At 44.1% G+C, this 13,194-nt stretch overlaps 1 protein-coding gene across 4 annotated transcripts in view; it reads left to right on the plus strand.

The window, feature by feature from the left end:
* Positions 1 to 526: 526 nt before the first annotated feature.
* Positions 527 to 13,194, plus strand: part of znf638 (zinc finger protein 638) — a 53,161-nt gene continuing 40,493 nt past the window's right edge. For 2 of the 4 annotated variants that reach the window (XM_076724376.1, XM_076724378.1), the window contains exons 1-21: positions 527 to 2,857; positions 4,187 to 4,248; positions 4,896 to 4,934; positions 5,549 to 5,773; positions 6,013 to 6,437; positions 7,002 to 7,150; positions 7,388 to 7,516; positions 7,822 to 7,920; positions 8,689 to 8,726; positions 8,851 to 9,653; positions 9,879 to 10,034; positions 10,125 to 10,159; positions 10,385 to 10,537; positions 10,862 to 10,978; positions 11,286 to 11,324; positions 11,798 to 11,923; positions 12,029 to 12,155; positions 12,272 to 12,442; positions 12,535 to 12,569; positions 12,755 to 12,919; positions 13,021 to 13,155. In XM_076724376.1, the coding sequence (XP_076580491.1) occupies positions 665 to 2,857; positions 4,187 to 4,248; positions 4,896 to 4,934; positions 5,549 to 5,773; positions 6,013 to 6,437; positions 7,002 to 7,150; positions 7,388 to 7,516; positions 7,822 to 7,920; positions 8,689 to 8,726; positions 8,851 to 9,653; positions 9,879 to 10,034; positions 10,125 to 10,159; positions 10,385 to 10,537; positions 10,862 to 10,978; positions 11,286 to 11,324; positions 11,798 to 11,923; positions 12,029 to 12,155; positions 12,272 to 12,442; positions 12,535 to 12,569; positions 12,755 to 12,919; positions 13,021 to 13,155 (5,421 nt within the window). In that variant the 5' untranslated portion in view covers positions 527 to 664. The remainder of the gene's footprint in view (positions 2,858 to 4,186; positions 4,249 to 4,895; positions 4,935 to 5,548; positions 5,774 to 6,012; positions 6,438 to 7,001; positions 7,151 to 7,387; positions 7,517 to 7,821; positions 7,921 to 8,688; positions 8,727 to 8,850; positions 9,654 to 9,878; positions 10,035 to 10,124; positions 10,160 to 10,384; positions 10,538 to 10,861; positions 10,979 to 11,285; positions 11,325 to 11,797; positions 11,924 to 12,028; positions 12,156 to 12,271; positions 12,443 to 12,534; positions 12,570 to 12,754; positions 12,920 to 13,020; positions 13,156 to 13,194) is intronic. The other 2 variants (XM_076724377.1, XM_076724375.1) reach the window with 2 other exon arrangements.

A 13,194-nucleotide genomic window follows, 5' to 3' on the forward strand; every position in this document is an offset into this window, starting at 1 on the left:
GAAATTGGACTTGTGAGATGTTCAATTTTGCAATTTGTTTTTTCTTTTTACTGGTTCCAGTCTCAGTTGTTGCTCACCAGAAATGAGCATAGAAAGCAAATAAATCTGTCTGTTTTCTAGATGTTTCCTGTTAACAGCAATGACCCTTTTTCCTCTCTTAATCTGTGCTTTGTTGTTTTCATTTGTCTCATTTCTTTCTTGCTAGTGAAGACCAGGCAGTGAAAATGTACAGATTGACTGTGTATCCAACAGGAACCACCAGAGTGAACAATTGAAGACACAACCTTCCAGATGATGGATTTTACCCATCCAAGAAGCTGAAGTCCAGTCCCTCTCAATAACTCCATCTTTTGTGTTTTTAACTTTTCAGCTTCGCATTGCTATCAGCACGTTGTGACTCTTCTCCTTCTCCAGTGCCCCCAACGAGCCCTCCACTTTGAGGGCTCCCAGGGAGCTTGCTGCTGAGTGGCCAACAGGCTGCCTCTTGCAGTTGGCTCAACTGAATGTGCAGCTAGCACTGACACAGAACGCTCTTGCTGTTGGCAGCTGAGCTGCCACCTTTCCAGCCAACTACAACCCACCTGCTCACTGCATACCCACAGCACCCCCCTCCCCGACTGCTGTGACCATCAATCTCCTTAACCTTGTGAAGATCGCAAACACCATGTCCCGTCCCCTGTATAACCCCTATGACTCTGAGGACCAAAGTTCCACCCAGAGGCAGTATGGACTCTCCAGTATATCAGCAGAGAGGGACCCTCGGAGAGCGTCTTCCCGTCTGGGATCTGATTCCAGCTTCAGCTCCTCCAGAGCTTCCTCTACGATTCCTGCCAACTCCCGGGGAATGATCCCATCACTGATGTCTCTGTCGACGAGCTACAAGCCTGAACAGACTAGGGCCACAATGGATGAGGACTTAGAGAGATCGATTGACATGCATATCAGCAGAGCCAGAGAGGAGATGAGGCTTCTCGACAAGGCAATGCATCAGCCCATAGACCAGGGTACTCATTTTACCACCACTCAAAGCGATGAGTTTTGCTCCTCAGGCACACGGACGGCCTCTTACCCAATGTCCTCAACCGCTGCCTCTCAAGGACATAGACACTTGGATGAGGAAAGTAGCTCCTTAGACTGGCCGTCGAGCTACAAAAGGACCACTCCTGGTGACTCTAAATTTTATTCCTCTTCTGCTTCATCTGACTATGGAAGTGGTGGTGACAGTAGGTTTAATGACCCCAGTAAAAGAGGCCATGAAATGCAGTCTATTCCAGCTTTAGGTGATTATGACTCGACAGTGCCAGACCGACCTGCCTCTTCTACAGAATCCAGTCGACCCAAGTACACCTCTGAATCGGCTGCTAACATTCTTCTGCAGTTTGGACTTGAGAAAGAGGACTTGGAACAACTCATCTCTTTCCCTGAAGACCAGATCACTCCTGCTAACTTGCCATTCATCTTGCGCCAAATCCGCCTTCATAAGGCCAAGAGGGCTGCTCCAGAAGTTCAACCAAACCCCTACCCTGAACCCCAACCCACCAGAAGATTGGGTGGAATAAAAAGTGACCGTCTGAGTGTTTCTGGAGGGGCAGATATGTGCCTGGAAGAAATGTCATCGGCTGTTCGCCCGACTAAAGTGATTGACTATGGACATACTGGCAAATATACTTTAGGGGTTGGGGATGAGATTGGAAGGACCAGTGGCAGTAGAGCTGATAGTGGTGGGAGTGTAGGTATGTTGCTGACGGACACTTACGATACCAGCAGACACAGTCAAGAACTGCTGCAAAAAAATACAATTGTAAAAAGCAGTGCCTTTGGTTCTTCACGTGAGCAGGCGAGTTCTGTTACAGGTCTCAGCTCTTCATACAGTTCAGTACTGAACTCTGTGGCTCCCCCAAGCCATAATCAGACCAAGCGATTACAGACCCAACCAAACCAGACTTCTCAAACAGTCTTTAGCTCTTTCTCACTGCCAAAGAAAGACACAGACATCAGAGTTCTGAAGTCTGAAGCCTCCGAACCTGCACCTTTGAACAAACCAAAAGCAGATCGTCAGTCACTGTTTGAAACCCAGTCACCTGGCACTGTGTTCCGTGATGTGCACCCTAGTCGACCTGGCCTTATGCTTATTGGCAGTAATGATGCCAGTGGCAATAAGGATCAGATCAAAACTCGAGGTCAAGGGTCAGCAGTCGCTGAGCAGATGAAAAAGCAGCAGCCAATGCAGCAGCAGCAGATGCAGCCTATGGAGCAGAGGCAGCAGCAATCGAAGCAGCAGTGGCAGCAGCAATCGAAGCAGCAGACAGAGGAGAAGCAGCAGACGCAGCAGATGCAGCAGGCGCAGCAACAATCCAAGCAGCAGAAGCAGCAGACGCAGCAGATGCAGCAGATGCAGCAGACGCAGCAGATGCAGCAGACGCAGCAGACGCAGCAGACGCAGCAGATGCAGCAGATGCAGCAGATGCAGCAGGCACAGCAACAATCCAAGCAGCAGACGCAGCAGTTGCAGAACCAGCCGGTTTCACAGATGGGGCAATCAGTTTGGTCAACAGTTTTTTCTGCAGCAAAATCTCTTCCCCCTGCTTCTTTCATACCCAGCATTGCTGATGCCTCACTGGCCATGCAGCGACCATCGCTACCCATTGTTTTTCCTCCAGCTCTGCATCAGCCAGTCCCGAACCTGATGAACCTCATTAATATGATGGTGCCGTCTTCCAACAAGCAGCCTCCAGTAAAACCTGCAGCCTCCAGTCGACAGCCATCGGCTGCCATGATGCAAGACTATACAGCGGCCTCACCAAAAATCTTTCCACATACCTGTTGTCTGTGTAACAAAGAATGTACTCGTATGAAGGTGAGTGGAAGACTGCAGTCTGTTCTTTGATTGACAAAAACTGTTAGGATGTCATTGTCTAGTTTAAACAGGTGAAGTCGGTGGTATGAAACAGTCATTGCAAAATTTAAGGTAACTGATGACTGTTTCATTAGATAAAATTTGATGTGGCCAACTTCTGAAACTGTTGTTGAAAACAGAACCAAGGGCTTCGAAGACATGATGTGGACGAATCTGCAAATCTGGAGAGCGAATGCATCAGAGGATGATGGAAGATCGCGGTTTCCCTTTTGTCATTTTTGAGTTTTGTCCCACCGTTTATATTCAGTTCGAAATTTTGAAATTTCTACCCTTTTCCCCACTATCGGAGCTATCAGTAAAAGATTTTGTTACTTTACTTTTTTTTTTTTTTACTTTTTTGAGACAAGCCCCCCACCCCCCCTTTAATGTATATTTATGTCCCCAAAAGGAATTCCAGTCACTACAGTCACTGTGTACCTGAAGCCACCTGCAACCATCACATTTCCTGAAACATAGGAAGTCTGTAACCATCTGTCTTTGGTTATTTTGCTCCTTTTGAGACACCACATTTAACATTTTGGCTCATTAAAAGAAAGGCACACCAGCTACTACCTCTCCCCAGTTTCAGCACCCTCCTGCCTCAAACACCTCAGAAGTCTCAGCTTGTGTGTTTTTGTCCTGATCCAGTCTTGATAGTGGCCGCTGTGACCTTGAGCAGACCTGAAGGAACTCCACGATGCCACAGAAGACTGAAATCCCAAACATCACATTACTAAAGACACAAGAAGAAGAAGTGTTATTTTGGTTGTTTATGCTCCTGTTTCTGTCATATTTCTTGATGAAGACTTGTTGCCCCCAAACTCAAGTTGACTTTAAAGTCATCCGTAATTTTCAAGGAAAGAGTTGGCAAAGTTCAAAAGGATTTAATGTCCTTCAAAATTTTGGCAATTCACATTTGCGTTCACATTTATTTTGTCATTCCTTTTTGGTTTATACCAAAGCCGTGATTAAAACACAACTTTTAACTGAGTGTCTCAGCTACCCAACTGGAGTCCGGTTTGTTGGTTGAAGATTTAAAGAAATACGATACATATATTGTGTTCTTGTAGACTTGCTCCTTTAATATCAACACAAACTGCTGCTTCTTTGTACAAGAGCAGAGATATTTAACTCAACACTTGGAGCAACGGTTTTAAGGTTGCTGTAATGTTGAATAAAAGATATCTGTTTTGTCAGACAGTCACAAAATAGGCAGTTGAGGTATTGAAGCAGATAGCGACTGATGATGATCATATCTAAGTGCTGTGTATGTGCTATTCTGACGACTAGGACTGGATCTCCCACCAGAACACCAGCCTTCACCTTGAGAACTGCAAACTCTTGCGAACACGGTCAGTCTTTGTACTTTTAACTTTCTCTTCAAAGGTCATTATTTTCTGATAATCATTGGAGAATGCCCACCAAGGATATACCAACATGCTGTAGAGGAAACGGACAGAAAAAGAGAAATTTTAATACTTAAAGCACCTTCATGTCCTGCATTAGTGATGGAACTTGTATCCGAATTCATAAATTCTTTGAGAATATGTTGTTTAAGATATATTCCTGTGGTTTTCTAGTTACTATCTGCAGAACCTGTACACTTTCTTGATGTCCTTTGACTAACCTTTGACTTTGGAAGCATCACCTAAAGTCAACCCCTTTGTGACCACCTACTTCAACGGAGAAACCTTTTGTTGACAGACTTCATTTCACTGTAGATGTTGTTTATTGCCTCATTATTATTTGTATGTATTATTTATTTGATGTTTTTGAACTCATTGTTCAGTTTTTGGTTTTTTTTGTTTTTTTTTACATCTTTTTTGTCCTCATTTAGCTGGATGTCCTTGTTTTCCTACACAAGTAAATTGAACCACAATGAAATTCCTTTTGTGAATGCACATACTTGGCCAATAACGCTGATTCTGAAATGTGGCATTTCTGTTGTTTCGAAAGGTGATTTATTCATTTTTTATTTTTTGCTTGTTTTTCCCTACAGATACCCAGAGTGGGATGGTGAGGTGGCACTGGGGTCCAGGTAAATTTCTTAAGATACCTAGACACATAGCCAATACCTGTTGGTTTTTTTTTTTTTTGTTCAGACTGTGGAGATCAATTGACGGGTGATGACAGAAAAAGAGAAAGGCAGTGTTACTTTGTGCAATTCTACATCATAAAAAAAAATAAAATGGAGCCATAGATCTTCCAGGCTGAAAGATGCAGGCGGTGTGGTTTGTATCTTCTGCAAAGTTCAGATTTATATTACAGTAGTCTGAATAAACCACAGAGCATGTAAAATATCACGCCAATAGTACCTTTGATACAAGCTCACAATGGTCACAATGACTGATAACGGATCCTTTCACAGCAGCCATGAGGGAAATCAGGCTGAGCGACAGTTCAAAGACAGCTGACCAGAACTTCTGTTATACCAGAATTGCAGAAAGCCTGAGAGCCAGATCATTCAGATTATTGATCAAGCACTCTGACCCCACTCAAACTGTATGTCATATGACCGTTGATCTGAAATTGGTCCAGGTCAACAAAAGATGTAATCCGTCCAAATCTTTTCGTTTTCAGACATGTAGCAAACCCACCAATTGTCAACGAGAATCCTTCACCTCTGCTTTTTTTGTCCATTGCTTTCTTCAGTGCCACAATTCCAGATGCCTCTCCCTCCATCTCTACAAAGACTTCCCAACATCGTTACCAGAAAACCAGGCATGGAAGCCGCTCCCGCTCCCATTCCCGTTCCCGTTCCAGTTCCAGTTCCCGTTCCCGCTCATCCAGCCGCCGTCACCACCGGAGCTCGGAGGATAGAAGGGAGAGACGTAGGAGCCGATCACAATCCCCGCACAGCTCCAGATACACTAGCAGGTCTGTCCCACACAATTTCTGATATGAGCAATAACGTTGGTGAACAAAGGAGATACTGTTCACCACCAGAATCCAAAATTACCAAATATGTTCCTGCAGAACATAAAAACATCTGAATCAATATTAATTTTGTCACTAGATTTGAGAAATCTAGATTTGGGGTGAATTTTTTGATTGCCATTTATTAAATTCTCATTGATTAATGAGTTATAAAATAATTTCATGCGTATTTTGTTCAGGTCCAGGTCTAGTTCTCGCTCTCGCTCTCGCTCTCGATCTCGACGGTACAACCGCCCGACCTCCTCCCGCTATCGCTCACGTTCAAGGAGCCCTGAGAGACGATCATCACCGAGGAGGAGAAACGAGAGACGGTCCTCATCAAGGAGGAGAGACGAGAGACGACCGTCTCCGAGGAGGAGAGACGAGAGGCGATCGTCTTCGAGGAGGAGAGACGAGAGGCGATCATCCCCGAGGGGGAGAGACGAGAGGCGATCATCTCCAAGGAGGAGAGACGAGAGGCGATCATCCCCGAGGAGGAGAGACGAGAGGCGATCATCTCCAAGGAGGAGCCATGAGGGGCGATCGTCCACAGAAAGGTCATCCCCTCAACAAAAGAAGTCGAGCAGTCCAGAGAGACTGGCTAGGAAACTACTGGAAACATCAGGTTTGAGAAGTTTTTAAGTTCTCCTGGACTTAAGCAAAGACTGTGTTTAAACACTTGTCCTGTTACTAAACATATCTGTACCTATTATAAAGCCACATTCAAGTACATGTTACAGATACAGACGTTTTTTATACCTCCGAGCTGGCTAAAGCCATGGCTGGAGGCATTATGTTTTTGGGTTGACCATATGTACAGTCACAAATTGACATTTGCCTAAATTGCTCAGAATAGTGTGAAAATTCAATAATCTGTACATTAACTTTGCATGAATGATAATTACAAATTCAAGGAGATCTTACATGATTAGAGAGGAATAAAAAGATACAAACAGCAAAATTCACCCAAATTTTTCTCGCCTGCTAGGAAGAAGCTGTGCTTCCTATGTATGTACAGATGTATTTAACCTGTAAGCCAAGTAGAAAAGATGGTAAAAACTTAAGAGACACTTTACAATAGTATGATTATTAAGTCATTGGTTGATCTTATCATAGAGACTCTTTATGAGACTTTGCAACCAGAATGTTGCAGTTTTGTCTTATGCTCTTTTTGTCTTCGTCCCTCTAGCTGTCAAGTCACTGTCAAAGCAGTCTGACCTGGAGGCCATGGTTAAAACTCTGGCTCCTGCCTTAATGGCCGAACTAGCCAAGATGAAGTCATCTAAAGGAAAGGCCAGCCTGCAGAAGAGCGAGGCAAGTTCCTCCACAAAGAATAAGGTGTGTGTGTGTGTGTGTGTGTGTGTGTGTGTGTGTGTGTGTGTGTGTGGGACGAGTAACACTTTCCTCAAAGACTAAATGGAAGGTTATTGTTTATTGCCACATACGAAGCAGAAACATGATGTTGGCTGATGTTAAAGGGCATTTTTAACACTGATGCATTTTTGTCTTTCTCCCGTTCGTTATGACCAACACTACACAGGATCTCACTTTGAGTTTTTCTCTCTCTTGGCTCAGTCTGGTAAACCTCCAACCATGGTGCAACTGGAAGGGATTCACAGTTCTCTCTCTCACAATGATGTGACCGCTGCTGTGGAGCACTTTGGAAAAACCAAGTCGGTTGTGCTGTATCGGTCCACACTGCAGGTGTGTATAGACAGTGAAGAGCGTATTTGGTGTTTCCTCTAAATTTGCTGATGTTTTGCCTTTTCACAACATGCAAAAAATAGTACAGAATTAGTCAGACCCCAATGTAAATGTAAAAATGTTTGAAGCAGTTACTCAGTTTTTGAATGTATGTATATGCAATGTCCCCAAAAGTAATGAAAACCTAACGTGCGTGTGTGCGCGCGTGCGTGTGTGTGTGTGTGTGTGTGTGTGTGTGTGTGTGTGTGTGTGTGTGTGTGTGTGTGTGTGTGTGTGTGTGTGTGTGTGTGTGTGTGGACATTTAGGCGATCGTGTGTTTCGAGAAAGAGGAAGACGCGAAGAAACTGAAGAGCATGAAGAGCCTCGACGTTAAAGGAATACAGATCAGTGTTGTCAGAGAGAAGGTATTACACTTTCTGTCTGCCTTTCTCTGTCCTGTAAATATGCATATTAACATTTGAGGTAAGATAAACTGTATTGAGTATAAAGATTATATTGCCTTGAGAAGAATGGCTCGGTTTCTCAATGGAAAATTTTGTATTGCACGTGTAAGATATGGATGATGATACACAGTGTTTTCATACTATTGTACGGTAGAAAATACATGACATTAAAAAATATACAAGTAAAGTAGTGATGCTGGAGTTAAACAGTCTGACAGCTGTTGGAATGAAGGAACTGCATTAGCGTTCCTTCCTACAATGTGGATGCAGCAGTCTGCTACTGAAGGAGCTGCTGAAGCCCCCCACCGTCTCATGCAGGGGTGGGAGGGGCTGTCCATGATTGATATCAGCTTGGCTAATATCGTCCTCTCACCCACCACCTCGATGGTTTCCAGAGGGCAGTCCAGGACAGAGCCAGCCCTCCTGACCAGTTTGTTCAGTCTTTTCCTGTCCCTCTCAGAGCTCTCGCAGCCCCAGCAGACCACTGCGTAGAAAACTGCAGATGCCACCACAGAGTCATAAGATGTTTTTAACAATGTCCAACAAACTCCATAGGACCTCAGTGTTCTCAGCAAGTGGAGACAACTTGTACAGAACATCTGTGGTTTAGGGGAACACTTGGCCATAATCTCAATGTCCAAACCCCGGACATTTGTCTGCTGTAGTGTGGTCACATTGTCAATAAACAGATTCACCTAAAATAACAAATTTCCATGTGTTTGTTTACAGGAGACTGTTTCAAAGGAGCAAAAGAAGCCTCCTGAGGAGTAAGACCTGTTTCATACAAACCTCTTTGTCACAGTGATGGAGGGTTTTATCTCTTTTTGGCAATATATAAAGAGAAATATTATTTTCTCCTGCTTGACCCATGTGACTCTCTTTTGTTCACAGAAAACCTGACACACCCAGTGTCTCCAAACCTCAAAACGCTCCAAAATCCAAAACCACCACCACCAACACTAAAAAGGTTCTCCCTCCCACAGCTGACACACAGTCTGCAGCCAAAAAAGCTCCAACAGGCAAACTCACCAATCAGAAAGTTGCAGCTAAAAGCTCAGTTAAAGGCGTAACGACTGTCACTAAATCAAAACTGTTGGTTTCCAAAGTGAAAAACATCTCAACCAAGCAGGTAGCTAAAACAGTAAAAACAGGAAAGCTGCCTGCGAAGGGAGCTGTGAAAAAAGTCGTGGTAAAGCAAAAAGCATCGTCAGGATCCAAGTCCACCGCTGATGACTCTGAACAAAAAGCTGTACCTGAAAAAACCAGTGCTAAAGAATCTGTGGTGGTGCTGAAAGAGACAGCCGAGGGTGATGGAACAGAAAAGGTGGCAGCGTCTGAAGCTCAGCATCAAGCTAAACCTGCTGAGGACGCTGAACCAATGGAGCTTGCAGGACGTGAAGTGGCAGAGCCCATGGAAGATGGAAGCTGTCCTGAAGGAGAAGGGAAAAAACCAACAACTACAGAGGCTGCGCCTGAAAATTCAGCAGACAAACCCAATGAGACTCGACCACCAGCCAGTACAGTGGAGACCGGATCAACAGAAGCCTCCACCAAAGCTTCACCACAGGTCCAGCAAAGCACCCTGTCAGAACCAGAGTCCACTGCACCAGGACCAGAGACCAAGATGGAGGCTTCACAAATGCAAAAGCAAGCAGCTGTGGAGGCAAAGGTGGAGACAAGAACAATGCAAGAAGGTACGTTGGAGACCTTTTTAATGGATGGATGATGAGATTTTTTGCTATTGTTAACAAATCGCATGAAGAGACCAAACCCACCAACCCAGCTGTGGTTCATGAAATATGGGGTTATTCATTGGTGTCGACCTGGATCCAACAGATGTATATAAAGAAGGAAGGGCGGATGATGATGATCTTTCAAAATCCTGACATTCGTCCTTAATTGAATTTGATCTTTTTAAGATTGTGAAGCTGAAGTGAAGACACAAACGGATTCTGCATCAGCAAACGATGCATCTGAGCCGACAGCTGGAGCAGCACCCACGCCGTCTTCGACTGCAGACATCCCTCTGACTGTTGGGGAGATGGTAGAAAAACACCTGCATCAAGGCAGAATATGTAAGAAATCCAAGAAAGAAGCTGTTGTCATCATAATTTTACCACCTTTCTCTCGCTTTTTTTCACATATTCTTTGTCTTTCTTTCACAGCTTGCATCAAAACCAGAACTTGCCTCACACCAAAAGTAGGTTTCAACAAGCCACGTATATAAAGTATGACAGTATTTACAAATGTAGTTTTGCTGAAGGAGCTTGTTCTGTTCTTGCCATCGGCTGTACTGTCACTTACTCAACGATTTTGCGTGTGATTGCAAGATTTTGGGAGACATAACACATATAATGAATTAAAATGAGGGTTGTTGACATCAGTCGCTGCTGTATGAAACAGATTCTTTCTTTTCAATTTCCAGTTATTTCAACTTGGTAAGAAGCTGTTGCTCATAACCGGACTGCCGAAGTATCACGATGGCTGCTACACTGAGGACGACATTGTCCAACTGCTCACGCCATTTGGGTTTAAACATACAGATGAAAGCATCTATGTTGTTCCTCAGACGGGCATGGTAGGCTCCAGGTTTGGTTTATTAGCTTCGTCTGTCTACTGTTACTTTTTACTCTTTGATTCGAAGGACTGATTCGTTGCAGAATTGCAGTACCTTTATTCTTTTTCTAAATTCAAGAGGAGTTCTGCGAGAATTAGACGCACTTCCTTGGATCCTGTGCATCATTTATCATGAGTTTTAAATTCTTTTTGATGGACAGTATTCATACAGTACAGGTGGCGATATGACACTGAAGCAGCATTGAATGATGTAACACAATAAGTAGTAAAATAAAGAAGTGAAGTCAAAGTAATAATACATTTTTGTTTCTGGATTTCCTTTCAGGCCTTCGTCCTGATGCCGTCAGTGGAGAAGCTGCACAGCGTCGTAAAGCAAGACGTTGTTTTCAAAGGGTCTAAAATCAAATGCTGCGCAGTCACCAGCGGCATTACGATGACATCGGTGAGCATGTGCAAGACTCTGTTTTTATGTTTGCATGTTCCCGCTCTGTAGATTCAGTCGTTAAAAGTCATCGAGGTCTTCTGTTGACGTAAAGAAAACTGAAACGTGTATTTTCTGATTTTGACTGTATAATCAGAGTTGGACCAGATTTCAATATTTTAAATAAGTATCAAGAAATTAATTTTATTTTAAGACATAAAAACTCGCTGTGGTTCAGATTTATGATGTGTATGTATGTATACAAAGACACGCTGAGCTGAGAGGACGTTGCATTTTAATGTTTTCTACTCTGATGTTTCTCTTTTAGCTTGGCTTTTATAAATCACTGATGAGGCTGATGAAGTCTGTAAGTGACGCACACACACACTGCCTCTCACACACAAACACACTTAATTCCTCATCACCCGTAAACCGTTTTAAAGAGGCGACATCATGCTCGTTTTCAGGGTCACACTTTTATTTCAGGTGTCGACTAGAGTATGTTTGCATGCTTTAATGTTTAAAAAACACATTATTTCTCTGACGGTCTGTTGCCACAACACCGCTCCTGGTCTGAAACACCCGTTTTAGCTCAGTCCTGCTCGAGGCCCCCCACCCAAATAGCCCAGTCTGCTCTGATTGGTCAGTCCACACAGGACTGAGCCAGCACCGCTCCTTTTCCTCCTTTTCTCAGTTAAAATTTGAGAAGACATTTTAATTCTCACCAAAGTATATTTTTAACGTGATAAACTATCAACAGCGGTGTAAAACTGTGAGGTCGTGTGTGTGTCCTCTTCTCAAATTTTTGTTTTGATTGTTCACTTCCTGTCCTGGGCGCAGCCTGTGCTTGATGATGGATCGAGAACAGTTCTCATCAGGAACATTTCACCGAGGGAGATCCGGGAGCTCCGGGAAGCTTTGAGAAAAATCCGTTTTGTCAGGAACTTCCTGCCTCTCCTCGACAAGGTAGAAACAAACACGTACAGGTGCTTCTGCTGAAGTGGCTTTGCAGAAGACTTCCTGTTGGTCTTACCTGTCTCGTGTGTGTGTGCCTGTGATTGTGTGTTCCAGGTCTTCATAGAGTTTGAGTCTGTTGGTGATGCGGATCGGCTCGGAGTTTGGTACAGTGTCCTGAAAGAAGCCCCCGGATGTGAAGTCCACAGGCTGAATATACCAAGCAGCACCACTACAGCACTGCGTAAGTCTCTGTCAGTCGTGTACGTTACGGTGTTATACTGCCAGCTTTATGTTTACTTTACTGTTCTGTTACTCTTCACATATATTCAAAATGACATTTTGTCTTTTTTCGTGCAGCACCAAGACTGCCAGAGAACGCTCTGCCAGACAGCAAGGATGTTGTTGCTGGGGCAACTATCCCGCCAATAGAATTTGGCGTTCCACAGGGCAGCACTCCACCATTTTGGGTCACCATGAGAACTAGTCCCTTCCTGTTCCCGACTGTTTCTCCTTGGTTCATCATCCCAGGTAAGACGGACAGTTCTTTTTACGTCATCATCACCAAATTTACCACGTGAGCTGATTCAGTAAGTTTGCGTTTGTTCACTTTTACCTCCAAGATCACCTGACAGTCAGAGGAAACGACAACATTGAGGTAAGCCCACTGATGTGATCTGTATCTTTGATGGTTTATTTCTTCTAATTGCACACTTCTCCTTCACATTTGTTCTTACAGTACATCCTGATGTACGACTTTCTGTGTTTTTGCTCCTCTTAAATCCCGATCAGCTCAGACGTCATGTGAGTTACACTTTGGGCTTTGAATGTTGTGTTTTCTAGGAGGCTGGGCGTCGTGGTTCCGTGTTTCCCACCATCATGTTGACTGGTTTGCCGGAGGGAAACTATGAGTATGAAGATGTGACTGGCCTGGTTTTGCCGTTTTTCCCCAAACAGAACCGTCGCTCCCTGCACTACAACGTGATGGTTTTAACGCTGCAGAGGAGGGTAAAGAGTACAGGCACAAACGTTACTGTAATTAATGTCAAATGAAGCTGCACTGCTTGAATTCAGCTGTTTCCCCCTGTGTTTCCTCTCTTCACCTCCAGGCCTTTGTGTTTTTTGCTGATTGGACGTCGTGCTGCGATTGTGTCCGAGATCACATCAGAAATCCATTTTCTGTCAGAGGCTCCAGGCTCTGTGTCCACTTCGTCTTGCAAGACATGAATCCTGGATCCAGTGAGGTACGGACACTGGGAAGGATGCCAAAGGGCGCCCTCTGG

The sequence above is a fragment of the Chaetodon auriga genome, chromosome 24 (assembly GCF_051107435.1).
Source record: "Chaetodon auriga isolate fChaAug3 chromosome 24, fChaAug3.hap1, whole genome shotgun sequence".
In the NCBI taxonomy this organism is placed as follows: domain Eukaryota; kingdom Metazoa; phylum Chordata; class Actinopteri; order Chaetodontiformes; family Chaetodontidae; genus Chaetodon; species Chaetodon auriga.